The 23,390-nt window shown below is 38.8% G+C and overlaps 2 protein-coding genes and 1 pseudogene across 3 annotated transcripts; 1 reads left to right on the top strand and 2 right to left on the bottom strand.

Annotated features, from left to right (window-relative positions):
* Positions 1–1,664: 1,664 nt before the first annotated feature.
* On the bottom strand, positions 1,665–3,426 carry LOC148742411 (uncharacterized). The gene is made up of 4 exons (XM_088747375.1): positions 3,309–3,426; positions 2,825–3,064; positions 2,584–2,710; positions 1,665–2,457 (listed from the first exon to the last, which is right to left on the bottom strand). The coding sequence occupies exons 1-4, from the start codon at positions 3,424–3,426 to the stop codon at positions 1,803–1,805; spliced, it is 1,140 nt and encodes a 379-aa protein (XP_088603501.1). The 3' UTR covers positions 1,665–1,802.
* On the bottom strand, positions 3,055–5,436 carry LOC111321931 (zinc finger protein 862-like). The gene has a single exon (XM_088755874.1). It carries the CDS (start codon positions 4,861–4,863, stop codon positions 3,586–3,588), a length of 1,278 nt encoding a protein of 425 aa, XP_088612000.1. The 5' UTR covers positions 4,864–5,436; the 3' UTR covers positions 3,055–3,585.
* LOC148742410 (delta-1-pyrroline-5-carboxylate synthase-like) lies at positions 5,054–20,888 on the top strand (annotated as a pseudogene). Its single transcript, XR_015996171.1, has 11 exons — positions 5,054–5,074; positions 5,164–5,412; positions 11,406–11,621; positions 12,356–12,515; positions 13,141–13,179; positions 13,714–14,038; positions 15,413–15,605; positions 16,162–16,283; positions 16,793–16,979; positions 17,578–17,673; positions 19,038–20,888. The product of XR_015996171.1 is annotated as a delta-1-pyrroline-5-carboxylate synthase-like (transcript).
* Positions 20,889–23,390: the final 2,502 nt, after the last annotated feature.

Here is a 23,390-nt window from a genome sequence, read left to right as displayed (position 1 = left end):
TATAAAATTTATGTATTATTATATTTAATATTTTAAATGGTTGTTTTTATTATTAAGTATTAACCACAGCCACGACTTTTACCCACACCCACACCCACGACCCACGACTTGTACCCACGACCCATGACCCACGACCATTAGTCAAACTCAAACTTAGTGGTATTAAGAGATTTTTATGGGGCAATGACATTTGGAGAAAATCACAGAAGAAATAATGAGGAATCTCTAGTCACAGATATGACTATGAACTGTTAGTATTTTTATGACAATTCCATTAATTTATAGTGAAAAACCCATTAAGATCATTTCATGGCCCATGAATACTGCAAAATGAAAATTCATGGGGTTATTTTAACCCTGAATTTTCCAGCAATGGGGAATTTTTTTCATGACCCATGAATTTCTTTCAAGCCTACTTTCATGACCTATGAATTTCCCTTGAAAGTCACCAGAATGAATTTCATGACCCATTAATTTCTTTAAAAGCTTACTTCATGACCCATGAATTTCTTTTAAGTCTACTTTCACGACCCATTAATTTCCCCTGAAAGTCACCTAAATGAATTCCATGACCCATGAATTTCTGTTAAGTCTACTTTCATGACCCATGCAAAAAGTCTCATGTTGACAGATGTGCCAAAATCATAGAACATAAATATAATCATAAACATGGGAACGCTTCGGAATGTCCAGAATGGTGATCATCTGAGTATATCTTATATTTCCTAAGGTGGTATCCATCTGTTTTAATAGTGAGGGTAAAACACATTTGAAGTCACATTCAAAGTTGTGATTGGTGTGCACACGGCTTGTGTTATTTCTCACCTTTGCTGTGAACACAACTCGAGTCAGGGTTTCAAGTCTTTGTTTCCTCTGCAACTTTTGGCCACAAATCGTTCATTTGTAGTATGTTCGCTTCTACATACTCATCCCTGTCCCACTTTTCTTTCTCAGAGTCAGTGTACTGTTATCACACATTTTCAAGCATGAGTGTAGTGTCCAAGCATACACTGTAGTTTGCAGTTTTTTTTTTTTTTAATTTAATAGCTTTATAGTTTTTTTTATTTTATTTTTTATTTTTTAATTTTTTGGGTGTAAAGTTTATAATTTTTTTCAGTTTCAATTTTTCTGCTTTTTGAGTTTTTTGTTTTGTAGTTTTTAATTTCTTTTTTCAGTGCCTGTTTTGAGGGAGGGGGGGAATTAGTGATATTATTGTAAATTATCTGATTATCTTGTGTCTAAAGCCTGTAAATGAGCTTGACCGCTAAGTATTTTGTCCACAGTAAATAAAGTTATTGTTATCGTTATGAAATACACAGAATATTTATCAGAACTAGAATTATTAAAAAGAATTGATTGTGCTTTTCAGGTGCTGATAACAAAAGAGGATGTTTCTCAGGGCTAAAAATTAACTCCAGTGCTTGGTGGCCAGTTGGGCCAGTTAACTTGAATTCTTAGTCGCCCATCCCAAAAAGAAGTAGCCCAGGATTTCCTTTTGTTTAAAATGAAACACTCGAATAAATGTCCTATGGCCTTTAACGGAGCGTTAACTAACAACACAAAAAGGAATTGCTCCCCCCACCTCCCAGTAATGCCATTCCAGCCATTCATGATAAGATGTGTTGGATGTTTTTGTTTTTTAAAGTAAATAAAGTAAACTGCAATAAAGTAACTTTAACAATTTATTTGCACTTGTTATAAAACACTGTAGAAGACTCGTTTTTTAAAGACATAATTTCTTGCATGCAGTGACTGTGGTTACACTTGTTGATAGGCTTATCCAGAATTGAGAAATACCTGTATTACAAGTATTTCTGGATAAGCCTATCAACAAATTCTTCCTCAAATTCACTGTCATCTGCATCATCTACTCCAGAATCTCTTTCTTCATCTGCATCATCATCTGTGCAACCAATTATTTCATCATGAAGAGCTTCCTCTGGTGAAGCTGAAGGCAGTGCTTCCTCTGAATAAGAGGGTGCCGTTTCTGGATCAAGAATCACACATTCTGCATTAGAGTCGGCTTCTGCAGATGTTCCTGCTACTAGACTTGCAATTGGCACTGCAACACTTGAGGCAGTGGAAACAACAGTGTTATCAGCAGCCACATTCACAACAGCTGTTGAAGACTCTCTTTGACTTGCCCTGTCCTTTAGAAGGGGGCGTCTTGTCCTGACACTTGAGGTGTTCCACAACTCGATGGCAGGCAGAGGGTCGAAGTTCTGTATATCAGCACTCAGAAGTTTGACAGCCAATAAGTCATTTAGACGTTCTTCTGACAAGGTAGAGCGGATGTCACTTTTCAGGATTTTAAGTTGGCTGAACCCTCTTTCAACTTCTGCACTGGAAGCTGGAAGTGCAAGCACAAGATCGATGACTGCCAGAATATTTTGGTGGTTATCAGAATACTTCCTGTTGATGACAGACCAGGTGAGCTTTGGTATGTGTGCAGCCTCACTGTGGAGGAATAAAGAGATTGTTTTAGTCATCCGCCATATTTGACGTACATTTCCAATTAACAGTAAAATGCTTAAACCAGCAAGTAAATTTCTAATTACACTTGCAATTATGTATGAAACTTACTGCTCATCATAAATAGCAGCTTTCAGTGACGTCCATTCACTTTCTACGTTCTCCAGTACAACGTCAGATGATCGTAGAACATCTCCATAGTGCGCCAAGATGACTTGAAGTTCTTGGTCTCCAAAGTCTGAAATGTAATATAATTGTAATTTAATTAAATGTATATAAATGTATAAGTAGCTGACAGATTAAGGAAGCCACAAAATGACAAAACAAAGAGGAATTAAAAGTGTCACAGTACTCTCTATTTCAGCTGTCTTAGCACTGGGCCAGCTGGAGATCTTAGCTATGTGAGTAGCCTGGAAAATGCCCCGTGTTGTGTCAGAAAACTTCTTCTCCAGAGAAGAGATGAGGTCGGTAATAAGTTGACTACGTGCTGCTTTAAAAGCCACATCTGTTCCTTTCAGTGGATGTTCACAGAAGGCGTCCTTGTCATTCACCTTACGCAAATGGGCCCCATCACTATAATCAAAGATAAAGCCTTAGGATTATTTTTGTTAATTGTTGCATGCAATTGCTGTAAGACTGCTAAGCTGTGAAAAGGAATAAGAATCCTACTTGTTTAGAATTGGTTGGGTAAGTACTGTACAACGAGAAAGAAAAAAATACTTGCATGGATTTAATTTTCTTGAGTACAGCAAGAGTGGAATGTACGATTCTGTGGACATCTGACACTACTGCTATCTTGTCTTGTTGAGAGGCTGACAGCTTTTTCAGTGGCTCACAGACTTCGAGGAGAAGGTGCATGTAAAGGATTACATCCTTAGAAGACAGAAGCTTCAAGAAACATTTGGCTTTGTTCACTTGAATCTTGTTTGATATTCTGCTGTCTGTCAGAGTCATCTGAAGTTAGATACACAAAACCATCAATTATTTTTGTAAATTTTTCACAAACAAGAATTAATTAATAGTTGTTTTTAGTCCAACTGATTACCAAACAGAACGAAAACATGAACAATGATATTTAGAGTTCTATTCATGCTTGCCTTATGGGTAGGCACATTAAATAAAGATGACAAGTAATGGTAAGTACGCAATGCCAGGATAATTTAAAATACTTATAATGTAAAATCTCAAAAACTTTACCTGTTGAAGGTGAAGTATTATTATGGGATATGAGGAAATAACACTTTCCAGTGCCCTGTGTAGATGTCCCACCCAGCGGGTTCCACCAACTCGTGTGGGAATGCGAACTTTCTTATGGAGGGTATTAGAACACCTCTTAAGCATCGACCGATTCACTGTGCTATTGTGATAAAAGTAGTATAAGCCCATCAGCAATGTAGCAACGACTTTTTCATGGAGACTGTTGGACTTTGAGGCATCCTTGAAAGCCAGCTCCAGCCTGTGAGCGAAGCAGTGGACCACTATCACAGATGGCTGTTCTTTCTGAAGCAAAGCAATGAGGCCATTCCGATGACCAGTCATATTTGAAGCTCCGTCGCAACCTAGCCCAACCAATTTTGAAAAAAAGACATTGCATGGAATCTCAAGATAGTGGGCAACAGCTTTCTTCATGGCACTCAATATTGAAGCAGAGTCACTCCTTTCAACTTGGACACTTGCTGCAAATTTTACCACAGGCATGCCGTCTTCTACATATCTCAGAAAAAACATTTCTTGTTCGCATATAGCTGAATCTGTGGATCCATCACTTAGAACAGAGACGAATTTGGCTGTTTTTACAGCAAAAGCAAGCGACTTTCTTTCTACTTGGGCAATAGCTTTTGTGAACTCCTTTGCTGACTCAGAGTTTCTGTAAGTTTTCCCGAGTTTCAAACCTTTTACTTCATCCAGTTGACAAAGCCAGTTATAGTCAGTGAATGGTCGGTTGTGAATTGCAAGGGCATGACAAGTTTTAAAGAGTTTGGTCAACTTCTCTTTAGTTTCACTGTTTAGGGTAAGCAAGTATTTCACGACTGGTGTTTTACATGGGCGGTTCTTTGCAGCTACAATAGCTTTTGCCGATTTGTGATTACGTGATTTCTCGTGCAACTTTATGGACTCTAACTTAAATTGGCTATTTCCGGTGGCGAAAGTATTCTTGTGACTTACCGTCGCATCCACAGTTGCTGCCTCTTTGCAAATTGAGCAAAACATCGTGTTACTGTTAGCTTCGTAAACAAGCCATGCCCTCCCAACTGTCCAGCTGGTTTGAAATGCTCGCTGCCTTTTCTTGCCGTAACTTTTAGCACTTTCCAAATGATCTTCCTTGGTTTTAACTTTTTTGGGTGGTGGAGGCTCGCAACCTTCAACAAATTTCCACATATTTGTCTGCATTCTGTTTTCACATCTAGGCGAAAAGTATGTTCGAAAAGCGAAAACATGTGTTTCGAAACCATCCCGCACGGAAGTCTGGGGGAGAGTCACGTGGCAATTCCAAAATGGCGCCTTGAATGTGGATCGCTCGTGAAAACACCCGGGTGAAAACGGCTCGGAATTTCCACTTCAAAACTAAAAATTTACTAAAATGGACGATGTTAGAGTCCAGGCAAAAAACGAAGAGAAAGGTAGTCCGATTAAACTACATTGGGTTTTATTTTTAACTTTGTACTTCTCATAATTTACATTGCATTACAGCTTTTCGAGATTGTACATGTAGTCGCCCATCGGGCGATCAAACTTAAACTTTTGGTCGCCCTAGTCAGTTTTAACTCGCCACTGGCGACCGTGCGACCGTCAATTTTTAGCCCTGGAATTTCTGATAAATACTCACTGGATAACTTGAGATCAACAGTGGAGGAGTTCATCTCTATGAACTGTATTCCCATTATAAATGAGAATGATGTGGTAGCATCATCTCCAGGCATGGATCTAGATTTGGCTGGGGTGAGTACAATCAAATCTATTTTACAGTTTATGGTTTGAATCTACAATTGGCAACAAAATTGTTGACACATTGATCTTTTCAACCCCTAATTGCTTCAATTTTATTTTCTCTTTCTTTCAATTTTATCTCTTTTCCCCTCGCTACTAACAGTAAGTTCACCATTTTTCCCCCTTTCCACCCCACAAAAAAAAAACAGTATTAATATTGTATTGTGATTCCATGAACATTTGGCTGACATTGAATGGGAGGAGGGGGGTGTGTTACTTGTTTAGAGTGCGATGGAAACAGGACTGTTCCTCTTTACAGACATGATGTGTGAACTAATTTGAATGCTGATTGTAGGGGAAATATTAGATTGTGTATTCTGATTGTTAAGGTGAGGGTAGACTTGAGAAGAACAGTTGTAGGCAGTCAGGCCGACTGACATTTTGACAACCTTAGCAGAAGGTCATCTGTTGATCAGAGTCCTTCTCAGGAATATATTCACCTGCATGATCAGACTACACTGTATCAAATCATCATCAATAGTAATGCTCAAATAATCAAATATACTATAATTTGATTTGGATAGATATATATAATATTATGTACTTTCATGACTCATTGAAATGCCACTCACAGTTCAGACATTCAATTGAATTTCAAAATCAAGTGTGGCAGAGTTTGCCTTAAATGGGACGACAGGATTTTCTTGAGCACATAGATGGACTGCAATATCACTTAATAACATTATTTTTGTCTCTTTGATCAGTTACTTTTTATTTTACTTTAGGTGAAAACTATTGAACCTCCACAATCCTATTCTCTACTCTTCACAAATTTAAGAGGATTTCAGTTGAAGCAATTCCCTTAGTAGGGGCATATTTTTATCTGTAGAACTACAAGGAGAACACAAATCAAACCAGCAGTCATTTGAAATGATATTGAGTTGAAATATTTTTTTATCAAGTTGAATTATTAATTTTATTATTTTATTATATTATTTTTTATCTTTAACATTTATACTGTTACAGTAGCATATAGGAAGGTAAATGTAGCTGTTAGGTTACTGTATGTGCCTATGCTGTGCGAAATTCTCTCTCATTACTAAGCAGTAGACCACAATGTAATGGCAATCAGACAGCTGAGTGAAACACAAAATGGGGAATGAATTTTCTAAGAGAGTGAGAATTTGCCAAAAATGCTCCTTTTTAGTAAAACACTCACAAACTGCTAGTCACAACAGGATTAACATGAAGAAGCAGATAAACAATTTCTCCTTTTATGAAATGTACCATCAATTGGCCAAGATACTTCTAGGTTTCAATATTAAGTTTTTAAGAACAGGTTATTACAAGTTATCTGTCTGTCTCCTTTAATATGAAAAGTTAGTACTTGATCTTGCGGCTTTATGTGGTCTGTGAAATAATCTCTCCTCTTCATGATTCATAGCAAAGACTCTATTTCAATAAAAAATTCTTAATAAGCTCTTCAGTTTTTGTCTCCTAACTTTCAGAAGCTTCAAAAGGTTTTTTTATTATTTAATTCTGAGCTCTGAATTAGATTTGAAATTTGGTACAGTTCGTAGTTGTGACAAATTTCTGGCCTGCAAATTGTCAGGTGCACTTAAATGTTTAATTGCCATTTACAAATTCTTTCATTTTACACAATTTGCTGTGTTTGCCCTTTTGTTATAATCACTAATACCAGCTCATTGTGTTATCAGTTATGTTTCTGCCTAGGAAATTTCCTGACTTGTTTATCATTTTGGAACATTCATGAAATGTTTTTTCGTCTGTTTTTCAAAACTATTTCAATATTACATAACTTGCTTTTCAAGTCAGAATAGTTTAGTTAACTACATTAGGTGGATGACATTAAAGTAAGCAGCTCTAGAACCTTTTCACATCCACCCCAGGGAGGGTCATTTCCTGGCAAACTCAAGGGGGAATGGTGCCCTCAACATGCACAACTTGTGAAGAAAACCATTTGAAACAAAACTGAAATTTTCAGAATGGCAAGGACTTAGCCCACAAGCAGACCACCAATTTACAGGTGATTCTGCCTGACTTTGCCAGTGGGACAAAGTAAGGTCTTAATGAGCAATGTGAGCTAATGAGAGGTCTGCAAGGGATCTAGCAATGATTGTCAGTGTCCCAATGGCATTGGCCAATTTGTCACTGTCTAAGTGTCCCAATGGCATAGGCCAATTTGTCACTGTCTAAGTGTCCCAATGGCATTGGCCAATTTGTCACTCTCTAAGTGTCCCAATGGCATTGGCCAATTTGTCACTGTCTAAGTGTCCCAATGGCATTGGCCAATTTGTCACTGTCTAAGTGTCCCAATGGCATTGGCCAATGTGCCACTGTCCATAAGAGTACATACAGTGCTGCTCACGCAGTGATCGAGTCACGGACTGATAGAATCAATTTATTTGACATTGATATTATGGTTAAAACAAATTAATTGATAGTAGTTAAGTGTGGTCTGTACTCTTATCTACAACGATATTCCTTTCACAGTGATCAAAATTTGTTGACAGCCCTGTGCATCCACAACATTTTGACTTCTGTGATGACAAATAAGTGTACAGAACACACTAAACCACTGTGTATTTGTCAAGTAGATGACTTGCCTTGCACAAGGCCTTAAACTTGCCCATGGTTGAAGAAATGCTTGGCCACAGTGCTGATAACACGTCAGGGCCAGAGTGTTTGCAGGCTAGTGGGGTCTCTTCTGCTGTATGAATGTTGATATCTTTTGGAACTACACAACACTGAAGTTAAATTGGTAGAAATCATTTGTGACCATTTAGCAGTGATTGCCCATGGGCATTTATTATATATTATGACATGTTTATAAAGCAGAAGATCATTGATTTCTGAAGAGAGCAGATAAAAGAGGTTTCAGTGATAATTCCTGTTAGATATTATAGCAATTGGGATATGGTGAGTATAGGATGAAAGGCTGTGTCCTTTCCACTGGCTTAGTAGTAAAATGTCACTGTCTCTGGAGGGGTTGGGTGAGGGGGAAAGACAAGATAAAAAATTGCTAGATACACTCATCCATTGCTGTAGTTTCATTCAAGTTTTCTTTGGACTGTACATCTCTGATTTGTTTTTAGTGCAAGGGACAGTATGCACCAATATATCTTTCCACTTGATACCTCATTTATAAGTTATTCTTCAGTCTTGTTTGGTGTCCATTATGCTCAAATTGCAAAAAGAGGCAGTGTGCACCACCCATCCACTTGATCCCAGTAGCATACATGTAACTTATTCTTCTAAGATTCTCCATGTACTGGAGGACTTGTTGGTAGCCATATAATGAAGTGGAACTGAAAATAATTTGACAGGGTTGTCAGAAAGCTGATGAGTAAGCTATGTGTACATTATTGTGGAATTGCCATGCCAAAGGAACCAAAGAAATTGTCCAATTGTATGAACAGAGTAGCCAGAAAACATGAAACTCGTCATCATAGACAACCTAAATAAAATTTTGTTAAACAGTTCAACTTAAGACAAAGTTTTATGTAGAATTTAGCTCAGTGAGAATGTAGTTAAAAGCTAGACAATGAACTTTTCTAACGCTGTCACTGACTCCTTTCTTTACATGCACTATTCTTCCAACTTGATAAGATGGCCTGGGCAGCGGTAAGTAACAGTTTCAATCACAACTCCCTAATTCAGTCACTTAGCATCATTTAGAGAGGTTAGTTGGCACAAGAAGTTGTAGTTAACGTTAGTGAAGACAAAATGTTGAAACTTTACTTTCTGTTTCCCGGTTATTTTCAATTCCAAGAACCCTAAAAAATATGTATTAATTTTAGCAGTTTCTTTAAACTTGAGAGGCCTAATAATTGAAGTACAGCATGTACATGTTTATTTTATCGTCAAACTTTGAGAACATTACCTTTAATTTGTGGATCAGCGTGTGAAAAGTTTATATTATGCTCTGGCATATTGGAGATTGACCTAGTATTTTAGCGTGTCATGCATTTTTTTGGCATTAACACATAGCTGCATTGTGTCAGCCTGACATTTTTAGCTTTTAACACTTTATTATTAATCCTAAGATCTAATTGCTAATTCTCTCCTCTAGCTGCTACACATTTCCTTGTAAATTAGTTACAAAAATTTGGTGTTAGATCACAATAACAAATTCTACTTAATAAGTTTTGAATATTCTCTTTACCTGTTTGCGGGATATTATTGAATATTATTGGGAGAATTTACATGTTGATCACTTCTTGGAGTTCAAGGGTCCACCAATTCTAAGCACAATTTATCACAATTTATCTTTAGTTTCCTTGGTGATTGTCTTTTGTCTGAATTAATCTCACTCATAGGATTGTTTGCTGTTCCTGTCAATATGTCTATGCTTATGTTGATTCCAAAGTCTTGTTGCATGCTTATTGTAAACAGTCATGCAAAATGCACAGAAAGCAGCCCAGTGAAAGTCTTGTTTATAATCTCAGTCAATGGAATTTTAGAAGAGATTAACAGATATCTTGTCCTTACAATATCAGTAAGCAAATTCTCCACACTGTTCACCAGTACGGTACTGACTAGGAGAGTTTGTTGAACGATCAGTAGCTTCTGCAGTTGGTGATCATTTGCTTTATTCTCAGTACTGTAATGTTTGATTCAGCAGTCATAAATTATTGTAAGAAGAATTAGATGCTTGTGACCCGCAGGGTTAACCAGCATTCAGTGTTCATCAGATCGTAGGAGCTACAGACATTACTTATCAGTCAGAGAGTTTTTAGCTTGATGTGACGCTAAATTCTCAAATTCTCAACATCTATTTATCGGTAATCAAACGACATAGGATGTAATTTGGAATGAAAAAAACGCGTGGAAAACTTTTTACTGACAAAAACAAATTGTGCACTTTTTTGATCCAGCAAAGAGCCACTGAGAAAATTTAGAGCAATCACTGTATCCTCAACATGACAGATGCAAATCTGCAGGTGTTCTATGAAGCATGTAGGAATCTGGGTCATCCTCGGTGTAAAAACCTGACGAGGTTTTCTTTGTTTCATGAGGTATTGTTTTGCTGTACGCTATTGTTTATAATGTTTTGTTGTCTTTGTTTTACGTTTGAAGTTTTTGAAGTTTGAAGTTTATTTATATATTCATAAATACATAGCAGTTAAAAAACTGAATTGTGTATTTACTCACATAATATAGAAGTAAAATTAAACTAATTTAGATATTAACTACTTAGTTATTAAAAAGTGTTCAATCGGCTAAAAAAGGAAAGCTAAAATGAGTTCGCTTTAAGACATGAGGAAATGATAAAACTATTCTTAAAACGACTGTTTTTGAAGCGTTGTACATTAATAGGTCGCACACGCCTTAACAAGTAGGTAGTTTCATGTGCTGCTGGTATTAACTTTTGAAGACGGTGATTGTTGTCATTTACAATTTTGTAGAAAAGTGACTCACATATTTCGTCGTGATGGATGGCTAATTCTTTAAATGTCATAATATCCAAGGCCTCATGATAGCTATGACCAGGACAGATAATGGACATTGCTCTCTTCGGTACGTGTTCTAATTCTCTCATTAAATATTTAGGAAAACTATAGTGAAAAACCGGTATTGCATAGTCCATGATTGATCTAATACAACTGGAATAAAAGAGCCCTAGATCAGTGCGAGCAACCTTGGCTCTCTTAAGTTGAATCAAGAAATATAATCTCTTAGAGGCTTTTTTAACAATTTCATTAATATGGGTACGTCACTCGTGAGCTTCACAGGTTTTTACACCGCGGATGAGCCAGGAATCTTAGCTTTAGATAAAATTTTACAGCAATTTTCAATTTTCTGCTGAAAGTAGTAGGGAATTTCTTTGGGGTTTTACTTAACTTTCCTCTGTGACTTCCTGATGTTACTGTAAATGAATAAATGAACGAACTATTAAGCTTCAACGTAAATGTGGATTCATAATAACGTGACTGTTATTCCACTGTTCTTAAAAAAGATTCGATTCTCGTTGTTTTCATCAGGTGATAAGTGTAAAGGACAAAGATAGTTTATCTTCCTTGCTATCAGTGGAACTGAAGGCAGATTTGCTGTTGATATTATCAGATGTACAGGGCATTTACAGCGGCCCTCCCGACTTGCCTGAGTCTCGCCTTCTAGACACATTCAGGCCAGCGAACGTCAGTAATATTGAATTTGGAGAAAAGTCACGTGTTGGCAGGGGAGGCATGGAGTCTAAAGTGAAGATTTGTACTTCCAATAGTTAAAACAAGTTTGCAAAGAGTATGAAGGGGGAACTTTAGAAAATTGACCGTCCATGAGCGAGGATTGTCAGAGCACCGGATACTCTTAAGGGGAGGTCAGGTAAATTTTATTGGAACGCAACATTGAAATTCCCATTCGCAAGCAACGAGTTGTCATTAAAAAACATGGTGAAACAGCAGTCTTTTTGATTCTCAATAAAATCGCAAAAAAGCACAAACGAGAAAGATACTGAATCTTGAGGTAAACTTCAAGGCAGGCAGACAGATACTGAAATTTATATGTAGCCAAATCCTTTCAATTTTGGACTATCCGTACACAGCTACTTGTTTTCAATTATTCTCTGAGTACATTTTAGTTACCGTATGGCCTATAGTGCCGTTTTGAAAATTATCTGTAGTTTGAAAATATCTGTTTTCAGTGGAGAATTTTTTCGGATTAGTGTGGACGCAAGGCAGAACGATGACAGCAAGTCACAGCACGGTGGGAACGGGACTTTATGCTAAATTTAGTTCGAGTCATAAATCGTGTTATGATTCCTTTACAAAGGCAAGTTTGCGTTTGAATCTTTGAGAAAGAGAGATCGAAACAGTTTCGCATGACGTGTCTTCTGCGATTTGCTCTCAGAGAAAAAGGCTTACAAAATAACGATGAATTATTTCAACTCTCGTAGCTTAACCATTTTATTTTTACCTTCTTTATTACTCTTCAGGCTGCGGCCTGGGCACTAAAGAGCGATACGAGTGTACTTATAGCCAATGGTACCGGAAGTGATTACGTCATTCGTTAAGTTCTGGATAGCCGAACGGTTGGAGAATTCTTCACTATGGTCGACGAACCAGGGCCATCTGTAGAGAATCAGGCTGCGGCAGGTACGTCAGAATGTACCTTAGTCCATGTCATCGTCATGTTGTAATTTACCTTATAGTGATTGGTTGGAAACTTAAGGCAGCAGGCCAATCAGAGAGCGCTTTATATTAGATTGAAACTTGACTGCGATACTTTTATGTTTAGAATTCTCAAACTCTAATGGCTATCTGATACAGAGTTGATCTCGACCTTAACTTAAATATTCAGAAACACTGGAGGGACAGGATCCTGAAATCAAACAATTAAAGAGGAGATTGTGATGTCCACATAGGGTTCTGTGAAATTATTGATTTTAGATGCCAGATTGGGGGCAGTTTTGTAAAAATGCCATATCAGCGTTTTCATTCAGTGTGCATCGTGAACTAGATACCGAGTGTTTTAAGTGATTACAATGTCTGGTTAAACCTTTCAGTAACTTCCCCCCCATCCCCCCTCCCTTCTGAAAATTTGTGGTAACTCGCGTGTGATGATATACCGAGTGGTCCTGGTTGATCCTGTGACTGTAAATTTGCACCTTCTTCTCGGGATATACTAGTTTTATAGAATTGTTTGCTGTTATACTGTTTTTCTTTTTTTCTGCGTAAATGTGTCTTTCGGTTTCTTTTATTAATTCGCTTTTTTTCATAGCTCGCAAAAGGGGAAGAGCAAGCACTGACCGCTGACCAGGTACGGTTGTAGAGTATTAAAAATGCTTAAGGCCGAACAGTTGTTTGCTATTAATTTAATTCCATGTTCAGGTCTAGCCTGCAGAGCAGGCGTAATCCTTTTGTGTTGTTCAGAAGAACGGAGGCAAACGCGAGGCGAGGGTGAAATAGCACGTTTCTCCCCTTGCACGCGATTGGGACTCCGCGCTTGTCTCGCGCTTACCTCCGTTCCACTGAAAAACGCCAAACAAATAATGTCTGTTCAGCAGGCTTCTTTGGACCATTTCAAATTATCCAGACTTATAGGCAAAAAAATTAACGGAAAAGTTGTCGACGAGATGTTTGACCAAAATGACCCAAAATTCCCTTTGGTTGAGGGGTAGTGTTCGGTTTTTTCCCAACATCTCTCTTTTTTTTGTCCCTCGGCCTAGGTTTGAAGCACGGCTTGAAGCTGAGTCTTCTCGCGCCTCATCTATCATTTCAACATTCAAACGTCACGCGCAGTACTACAGTTTAAATGACGCACCTTTGTTTTTCTTTTACGTGTTTTGTCTAGCCGGCCAGAATCATTTACAAATTAGCCAACCTTCTTATCGAACGCAAGGATCAAATTGTTGATGCTATCTTTAAAGATCTGGACTACGCTTGGTTTGAGAGACACTTAAGTTCCCTTATGATGGGCAGATTACTTTTGACACCGTTCGTCCAAACTTGGAAACCTGGCTCAGGGACTGAGACAGATTGCGGATTCCTCGCACAACATCTTGGGTCGTGTGCTAAAACGAACCAAAATCGCATATGGTTTAGAGCTGAAACAAGAAACTGTTCCAATTGGAGTGCTTCTTGTGACTTTTGGATCTTGCCCAGCTGCTCTAGTGCAGGTACAGCTGTTGTACGTTTAAATATTTCTCATCTTTTTCCTTATAGAGTATTGTAAGATTTAGAAGTTGACTTACCTGGTATTTAGATATGAAAAGTATTTGTTCGTTCGTTCGTTTTGTTTTGTTTTGTTTTGCTTTTTCTTTTTCTGTGTGTTCCTGTTGACTTGCATCTTGATCCAAAGTAAACTGAAAACATAAAAATCCTGCTTTTGTAAAACCCAGGGATCTCGAGCCTTACCCATGGAAAACGAAAGGGATTTTTTTCCTCTGGTTTTGTTTGTTCATGTATTTGTCTTTTCATAAGCTAGAATTTTTTTCTCCAAGGCCGCCTCTTTAGCCATCAGCACATGCAACGGTTTGCTTTTGAATGGTGGTAAAGAAGCTTATCACAGCAATAGATGTCTTCACAGTCTTGTTGCAGAGACTTTGTCCATTTACGTTCCCCCCTCCCCCTCCCCCAAGTTGTTAGTTTGGTAAGTTTTGTGACGGTGCTTAGGCTGATTAGCTGACACTAATCCATCATCCTTGCTGTTTTTTTCGCCTCAACAGACGTCAGTAAATGTGTACAATTTTTACTGTCATTTGTAGAGAGAGTCAAATAATTTCGAGATAGTAAACCGGCACTGCAATAACTTTTCCTGAAGGATTAAGACATTAAACGAGCCCTTTTAAACTTTTCATACATCAATTTTCTGCTCTCAATTTAAACTTTCTATTGACTACCATTGACTGACTTCCTCGCAGCCATTGACTTTGATTCAGAGTTTTACTGCCTTGCAATTCACTTCGCACACTGAATGTGGACTAATTAGGTTTCAGTATGTCTTTGATGCACTCAATAATTACTCAGGGATGAACTTCGCAACTCTTTTGCTTTCCAAAACATGAATAAGCAAAGTGGGTACCCTGTTCCAGAAGTTCTCTCAGACCGCTTTTCGATTGGGTGTCGTAAAAACAAAACTCAAGTTATCGCAAGGAGCCAATGACAGCTCAAATCAAAAAAGCAAACGGCTGAGTGACCTTTCGCCTCATGTTGTAGTTTTGGATCTGATTGGTCGAGGAAATGGTACGAGTTTTTTTGGACCAATGACAAGGCGCAGTAAATTAAACTAAGATGACGACAATTCCGAATTTGTTTTCACACTCAAGTGGAAATTTCTCTAATAAATGAAGCGCGATGGTACGAAGAGCGTTGAATTGGGAAGGTTTCGCGTCTACCCTTCCCAAGCCTCCCCTCCCTTGCCTTCTCACCGGCGATCATTTCTCATAGAAACCGTGCCACAGATCTGTGATCGAACTCTGTGAGCCGATCACACCCGTGTCAGTCCTGTAGTCTTTATATACTGACTGTGTAAATGTTATTCTTACTGTTAGGACAGTACTCGAGAAGAGGTAAATCATCTTAATCAGTTGGATAAATACGTGGATGTAATCATCCTTCGAGGCTCCAGTGAGATGATTGAGCGCATTCAGACAGAGCAAAGAAATTCCTGTTCTTGGCATGCTTAGGGAATTTGCCACGTGTATGTCGACAAAGATGCAGATCTTGAAATGGCCACAAAGATTGGTAAGCATTATATAACTCATTATTGTACCTCGTGCTTGGTGAAAAAGCGTTTCATTGCCGATTTTGCTCGATTTTTAATTGGAAGTAGTAATAACCCGCAGTTGCATTCGTTGCGCTTAACTTCGCTCTCTGATTGGTCCAGAAAACTTGCAGCATTCTTCCAACCAATCATCCTTGATTCGGGTGCGATTAACGCGACAAGAACCCGCATTCTGCAATCTTCAGGGCTAACTTCCTTGATACTACTTGTGGTGCTTGTGTGGGGATCAACTTTACCACATGGTTTTACTTACTTGAAGGATCGTGAAATACGAAAATTTTGGCTTTTTTTCCCAAAAACCATTTGATAACTCCCGCTATTCAACTAGATGTTTAAACGCGGGTAATATCTTTAAACCAAGCCGTTCTTCAATGGCTTTCCGTTCTGGCTTAATGATTGCCGAGACAAACATTTCGTTGTGGGTGATCATGCTCGTACGGTACGTCTGTTAAACTTGATTTTTTGGCATCGATCGTCTGTATTTTGGTTGCAGTATACTCTATTCTTCCTTTGTAGTAATGGATTCCAAATGTGACCACCCTGCAGCTTGCAATGCTATGGAGACCCTTTTAGTCCACAGGGATCTTGTTCGGTCACCATTTCTGGAACACATGCTAAAAGCTCTCAGGGAAAAAGGAGTAAGTCGTTAACCTTTACACTATAACATCAGAATGCGCTTTTTCCATATTGCTCTCTATGCTTGGGGTGATGAAAAATGAATGTGCGAGAGAAATTCGCTTCTAAGAAATTTTAGAGCGTTACTTTTCAACTGTTATGAATTTTTGTGTTATTTTGCGCAATTGAATTTATGTTGTTTTTGTTTTTTCTTTTTTTTTTCATCGCTCTATGCGTTTTAAGCGTCAAAATCACGAAATTTGACAAAACTATGAAAACACAGCTTTGAGTGAAATTGAAGAGCGAAGCTGTTTTATTATTATTATTATTTTTTTTATTATTATTATTTTTTTCAATCAGTACGCTTTTTTTGTCCGTCGCTAACCTACGTAAGTTCGCTCATTACTCATGCTGGACAAAATGCGCGTCCTTCTTATTAAGACCATCAACTCACCAACTGACTCCGTTTGCTAATTCTGTTCTCATTTCTCGTATTAATTTTATTTGTTTGTTTAATTGATTTTCTTTTAAGGTAATAGTTCACGCCGGACTCAAGTTGGTTAAGACTTTACCGCTGGCTCCGGCTCTGGCCAAGACTACGAAGAAAGAATACAGCGAGTTAGAGTGAACAGTGGAAGTAGTCAGAACTACAGAGGAAGCCATCGATCGCATCCATCAATTTGGAAGCTCTCACGCTGATGTCATTATCACCGATAATGGTAAGAATATATTACTTAATCTCTCCGTAATCAGGGTTCTTTTCAGCTCTGTTTTTATCGCAATGATTTCGCGGAGCTATGACAGTGTGATGAAGATTATATCAGTGTTTTTGGTAATTCTCGTGATATTTAAGAGCTATTCACCGAGTGAGGGTGGCTATGCAGCGAGGTGAATATCCACCGCTAGCTACATGTAAGACACATTAGTCTTTCAATGTTAACGCCATTTTAATTTGTCGCATATGTTGACTAAGCGTTTGCTAAAGTTTTCATTATAACAATTCAACGTCCGTTTGTTTCCAGTATGGGGAATTTCTTTCAATGATTCTAAGGTCCATTTTTGGAGGTCATTTCTGTTTGCCATTATCTCTACACTGTGATGTTTCGTATGTTTGTTTGTTTGTTTGTAAAATCCTTAAAGAGAACCGACGTGAGCTGCGCAACGCAGAAAAATATAGACAACTTACTTATATTTTCCAAGTTTCTATGTTATACTACATATTGCTCAGTTGACAAATTTGTAAGCCGCGCAAGATGCATTTATGGTTTGCGTTGTGCCGATTACTAAAAGCTCCTTATCAAAATATTTTATTTTTAGAGGGGACTGCTGATCACTTTCTCAAAGCTGTGGATAGTCCGTGTGTCTTCCATAACACAAGCACTAGATTTTCCGATGGGTATCCCTTTGGCCTGGGTAAGTATGAAACAGTGTGCTTAGCAATTACAGGAACACAATTGCTGTTAATTAAGTGAAATAAAAGATTCAGTTCGTGGAGCGCAAAATTGATTAATGACCCGATGGGAGGAGAAATTTGCTTCGGTTCCAGTAACAAGGGTTCTAGTTATGATTGTGAAGGGTTAAAAGATTATGCCAAAGGGAAATAAAAATCTTGTCGAATTTTCGGGAGGCTTGAAGCAAAAAAAAATGTAACCTGCGACGATCCGTAATTGGTAAAAAGGGATACTGTTGCTCATAGATATCAGAGGTCCGGGAAACAGGTTGCAGGCGCGCAACCATGGCAGTTATGGGATTGGATTTCTTATTTTGACACCGTAATGACGATGACATCTTCCATTCCCAGTGTTCTTCGTGTAGCGTGGCACCTTTCGTACTCTTTTTATGTAATCATTTGGAATTTAGAAGCTTGTAAACCTTTAACTTCTATCATTGACTCGGGGCCCGTTTCTCGAAGGCACAGTGATATTTACGGGCCGGTAAAGCTGTTCTGTTTTTGCGGCTACTGTTTTCTATAGGAGGAATATGTTGTTATACAATGTGGGGTTTCAGAAGATTTGTAAATTGTGCACTATAACTATCAGCTAAAGGAACAAAATGTACTGGCTAGAGTGCCAGAACCTGCGAATCTATTCTCTAAATTTTGATTGTAAATATGACTTCGGCCTGTTCAGTTAATGGGACTTTCAGAAAACGGGCCCCAGAATTTCTCCCTAGGGAATTATTTATTGATCCGATACCAAATTCTCCGAACTAGTTTCATACTATTTGTATGGCTGCCTGTGAGGAGAATTGCTAATTAGATACGTATAGGTAGGATTTTTCAAAGGCTGTGGGAAGAGGGATAGGGACGCTATCACGAATTTCCGCGCTCTTATGTGAAATGGCTCATACTGCGTATTTGCGCGTTTGCATTCAAACGGCGAGAATGACGAACAAGTGGAGTATCTAGCCACGGAAAACATATAATGCTATGACGATTCTTTGGATTTGGGCAGTTTTCCAAAAGTGATTCTGTAGATTTGAATGTTGTTGACCTGAAAAGGTCGTTTTACAAAGGGAGGGGAAATTATGCGCGCATCGGGACTCCTACCTTCCAGGTACACCCGTGAGTCCATTAGAACCTTGAAACCCCGGTATAGCTCCAGTGCTTCGGTCGTGGATGCACTTTGCCCGTTTTTCTACCTGTTGATTATCGTGGGTTTTCTTGCCCTGCGTAGGAGCATAGTGTGTCGCGGAACTTGCTATAGGTAGCGGGGATGGGAATTCATCGAGTCCTTCAAAGGTACAGGATACTAAATAAACACCATTATTTTATTTAGGTGCTAAAGTAGGTATCTGCACGGGTCGTATCCTGGAGGCCCAGGGTCCTGTGGGTGTGGAAGAATTACTGACCGCTAGATGAGTAATGACTGGCCAGGGACACACAGTGGATGACTTTGCTGATGGAGGCCTGGTCAAGTATCTTCACGAGACCCTCCCGATTGAAGGCACTCCTCAGGATTCTATTGACAAAGAAATGACTTCGGATAATGGCGACAGCGAAGTAATACAGAAATAATTACGTAATGCTAAACGTGTGCTTCAGTTTGCGCACAGTACTCGTTATACGAGTCAATGTTATGCTTTTGATGAGCGTATGTTTTGAAACGTCACGCCCAAGAACGTATTATTATGTTGAATTAATTTAACTATTGCTTTCATGCTTGTATCTCAGTTATCCGTTTTTGTTATCCAACTACAATTCGTAGAGGACAAATAAAGCCATCGACGTGTACAAATATCACGCGGTATTTGTACTCCAGAAAGCCGGTTAGACAGGTTTTCTCGCATCGCGCAAGCGAAGAATTGGATTAAAGTTACGGGAACAAAGATGGCGGACAATTTGAATCATATTTCTGAAGACGAAGAGTCGGAATGGGATGGCAAATATAGATTTAAGTTTATTAGTTGAATCGAACGAAGAAAAAAAAGCTAGGCGACCAGGAAACTTTTTCATTTATTGAAGAAAGTAGAAACAGGAACACGACAACGCGTCAATTCCGTCCCGCCTCCTGAAATAACAGTTTGGCGGGTTGGATAATAAATAACTCATTACACGTTTGGTTGTGTATTATCGCTGAGTATTTTTACTAAATACGGCACAACTCGTAAAAATACTCCGCAATAATACACAACAAAACGTCTAATAAGATAATATATCTTATTGCTAGACACTGTAAAAATATCACTGACAAGGAACTTCTTTCTCTGTGGATAGCTAAAAGCGGAATCCCATTTTTAAGAAAATAGGAATATTTAAAACTGTTTGGTTGGCTTTGCGTTCGACTTAACGCAATCTTAATACCTTGTTTCCGTTCTTGTGCTCCATGCTCAAGCGATACTGATGAATGTACCGTAATAATAACTGTACGTTGACCCCAATAGGTGACTGTCACGTTCTCAGGACAGACTATGCAAACCAGAAAACCTGACTCTTGATTAAGGATACAAAACTGTACGAGAGTTTTCGTGATAATAATAGTTGTTACATTGGTATTATCGAGATGTTACTGTCAACCCCGAGAAAGCAAGATATTGGTTTACTTCGTAACTCGGTTCTTAAGTCAATCCCGTGCATATTCCACGATTGTCGGTGGAGGAAAGGGGCAGCTGAAAAGTCCCTGGTCCTGATGCCTGTTACAAGAACATGCACAGTTTGAAAATAGTTCTTAAAGCAGACTCTTTGTGTGTTCGGGGGGAGGGGGGAGAGATAGGATCTGTGCAATCAGTTCTGACATGTGGAAAATGCATAGGACACAACTCTGCTATTTTAGTACGGTTATCGTTATCAGGCACAATGAGAATTACATGAAAAAAATTAATAAGTAAAACGGAACCGAATCGTTGAAACAGAATCGTTACGACATCAATGGGTTCTCTGCATCTTCTATTTTCTATCTGCCCTTTCGCCCTCCCTTCCCCTCCCCACGTAAAAAACAAAGATCTGGTCGGCTTGCTGACAAGTATTATTATTAACAGAGTTTCAACTAGCCGTAGCGTATTGTAACGTGAAGGGTATTTTCTCTTGCGAAATACTATTTATTAACAGTTTTATCACCGATGAAGGAGACAGGTTCTACGTAACAGAGACTAAATAATGTAACATTCAGAATAAAACCCAATGAAGCAAATACGTTTGATAAGTTCCTTTCTTAGCTGGTGCATATTCGCTCACGTTTAAACCAATCGTGTTCAAGCAAAATTATATGATGGATTAACTATCTGAACGGATCTTGGACATCACTGTCCGCCTGTTATCCTTTTTTTCGAGAGGTAACAATCATAGTCACGTCATTTGCAGCCTGGAGACGAAAGATTTCGGTAGCCCGGCTAAAGATAATACGGTTCTTCACAGCAGTGTCAGTACGCTTTCCCCTATTCTCTCCCAGATCAGAACATGTGGACCGCTATGTAAAGAAATACTTCAAAGTAGTAGAATGATTATAGATTTGTGAAGGTGTAGTCTGATCGTCCGGGTGAGTGTAGACTGACTGAACACAGACGGGCGACGAGGAAAGGTGATGTCAGCAATCACATTGCTGAACACCATCGACTTACCAACCACAACATTGACTGGGACTCTGCGCAATGCCTAACCTACAGCACTGACTATTTTCAACGACTGACTCTGGAAAGCTGGTTTACTAACTTAGAACAGACTCCCCTAAACAGATGTCAACAACTACCCGCCCCATACAAACGACTCATTCACGACATAAACATCACAAACGATCGAAAAAGAACAACCTAGCTTTACCGACAGACCGAAACAGACCAATCACGAACGACTTACGTCACTTGAGTCTTACAGCCAATAACATCACGGCAAAACCAACCGATCATTTCACACGAACTGGAATAAGAACATTCTACTGACAACAATCACTCACTTGACTCTGATGATGACTTCCGCACAGGTTGTCGAAACGTCAGTCACTGCCACCGACAACAGTCCTTCTCAGGACTACACTCACCCGGACGATCAGACTACACCTTCACATGTTACCCCCGGGTTCAAACCATTTACTGGATTATAGATTTATTCTTCAGTTTAAACTTATCTTACGTTTGGTCATAGAAGCCAAATGATCATATTTTTTCTTAATTAAGGTCGACATACTTCGAAGATGATAGTCATCGTATAAAAAGTCATAATTGTTGATCACGCTCTTCAAACTGCCATACTCCTAGCCTCGGTCGGATGATGAAGTAGAATTATTGCGTCTCAGTATGAGCCACACGTTGGTAAGTATACCTTCGCTCTTTGCTTCGCACTAATTAAACGGAACAAAAGAGCAAGGACTAGAACCAACTTGCCACCGTGATACTGGAACATGTAACCATTGGACCTTACCACGTAGTTTCTACTGTAGCACTGTATCATTCTGTGTGAGTCCTAGGAGTCTTATTCCTCTTTGTCTATATCTTCCTGCGTAGTAGGTGATGTCCATGGCTGGCATTCTCCTAAACAAGGCTGTGTGTAGAAAATTACGGCGTTAACAAGTGTGTTCCAGAACTCTATCCTCCAATCTTCTTGTATGGACTACAAGAAGATTGGAGTACCACTGTAAATAGTCGAATGTACAGGGCAGAAAAAGTGCAGATTCAGTTTCGAAACAAAGCATGCGTGGTTGGTTCCTTGAGGTCCCTCTTATACATGTCTACTTACTGGGTTATAAATCCAGGAGCTGATGCAAAGGGTGGGGCAATGTCCAAATGATCGACAGCGTAACCAGTAGCATTTAAACCAGAAAATTCAACAACCAACACCAGGAATATAACACTTGTTCTCCTGAGCCAAGTATAGCCTGTTGCTACTATAAATATTCCAGCTAATAAACCTATGGACAGAATCGGAGAAGATTCATCTTTAAGTGAATCTTGAGGTCAAAATTTCATCCACTATCAAGTGAGGTTTACGCATGGCCCGCATACATCTCTCCACATACGCTCAGACTATAAGTTTTGAAAATTTGAAAAGTTTGTTTTGACTTAAATGGAACGCCATAGATTGGCGCGCGCGAAATACCACAAAAACGATTTTACAGTAAAAAAACTTTTCATTTATTTTCTCAAGTCACAACAAGAAACTCACATTTCATCGAAAACATTACTTATTTTCTCTTTTTTTTTTTTTTTCACTGTTGTCACTTTTTTTTTTGCAACAAATGCGAAGAATGTTGGTTTGTTTTTTTGTGCAATAAAGGCGTACAAGAGAACCAGAGCCGGATGGCTTTTTACCGACCGGCTCACGTCAACCCGTCCAGCCCTGCACATGTCAGCTCTTGATACACTTTTCTATGGGATTGCGCGAGCGGGGCCAGACGGGTCATATGATAATTTTACTAATCCCTGCGACAAAGACGATCATATGCGAGCCTTAACAGAATCATAGTTTATGCTATTGGCCTTAGCGATTACTAACTACTTACTGATATACAAATGCAAGTATTACCTGCCCCGTAGAAAATTTTCCTTATTGTACCAACTTTACAAATCTTGTATCTTACGAGCATATCAGCTGTTATTCTTCCTACTGGACCTAGAATGGCTTTAAACAAATACGGACAAGCTGCTAGGAATCCGGCCAGTCTGAAACGAGAAAAAAATAGACATTATCTTTGCGTCAGCAG

This window comes from Stylophora pistillata, chromosome 1, assembly GCF_964205215.1.
Source record: "Stylophora pistillata chromosome 1, jaStyPist1.2, whole genome shotgun sequence".
In the NCBI taxonomy this organism is placed as follows: Eukaryota; Metazoa; Cnidaria; class Anthozoa; order Scleractinia; family Pocilloporidae; genus Stylophora; species Stylophora pistillata.
Note: the sequence above shows the minus strand (reverse complement) of the source record. Positions and strands in the feature narration are given on the sequence as shown.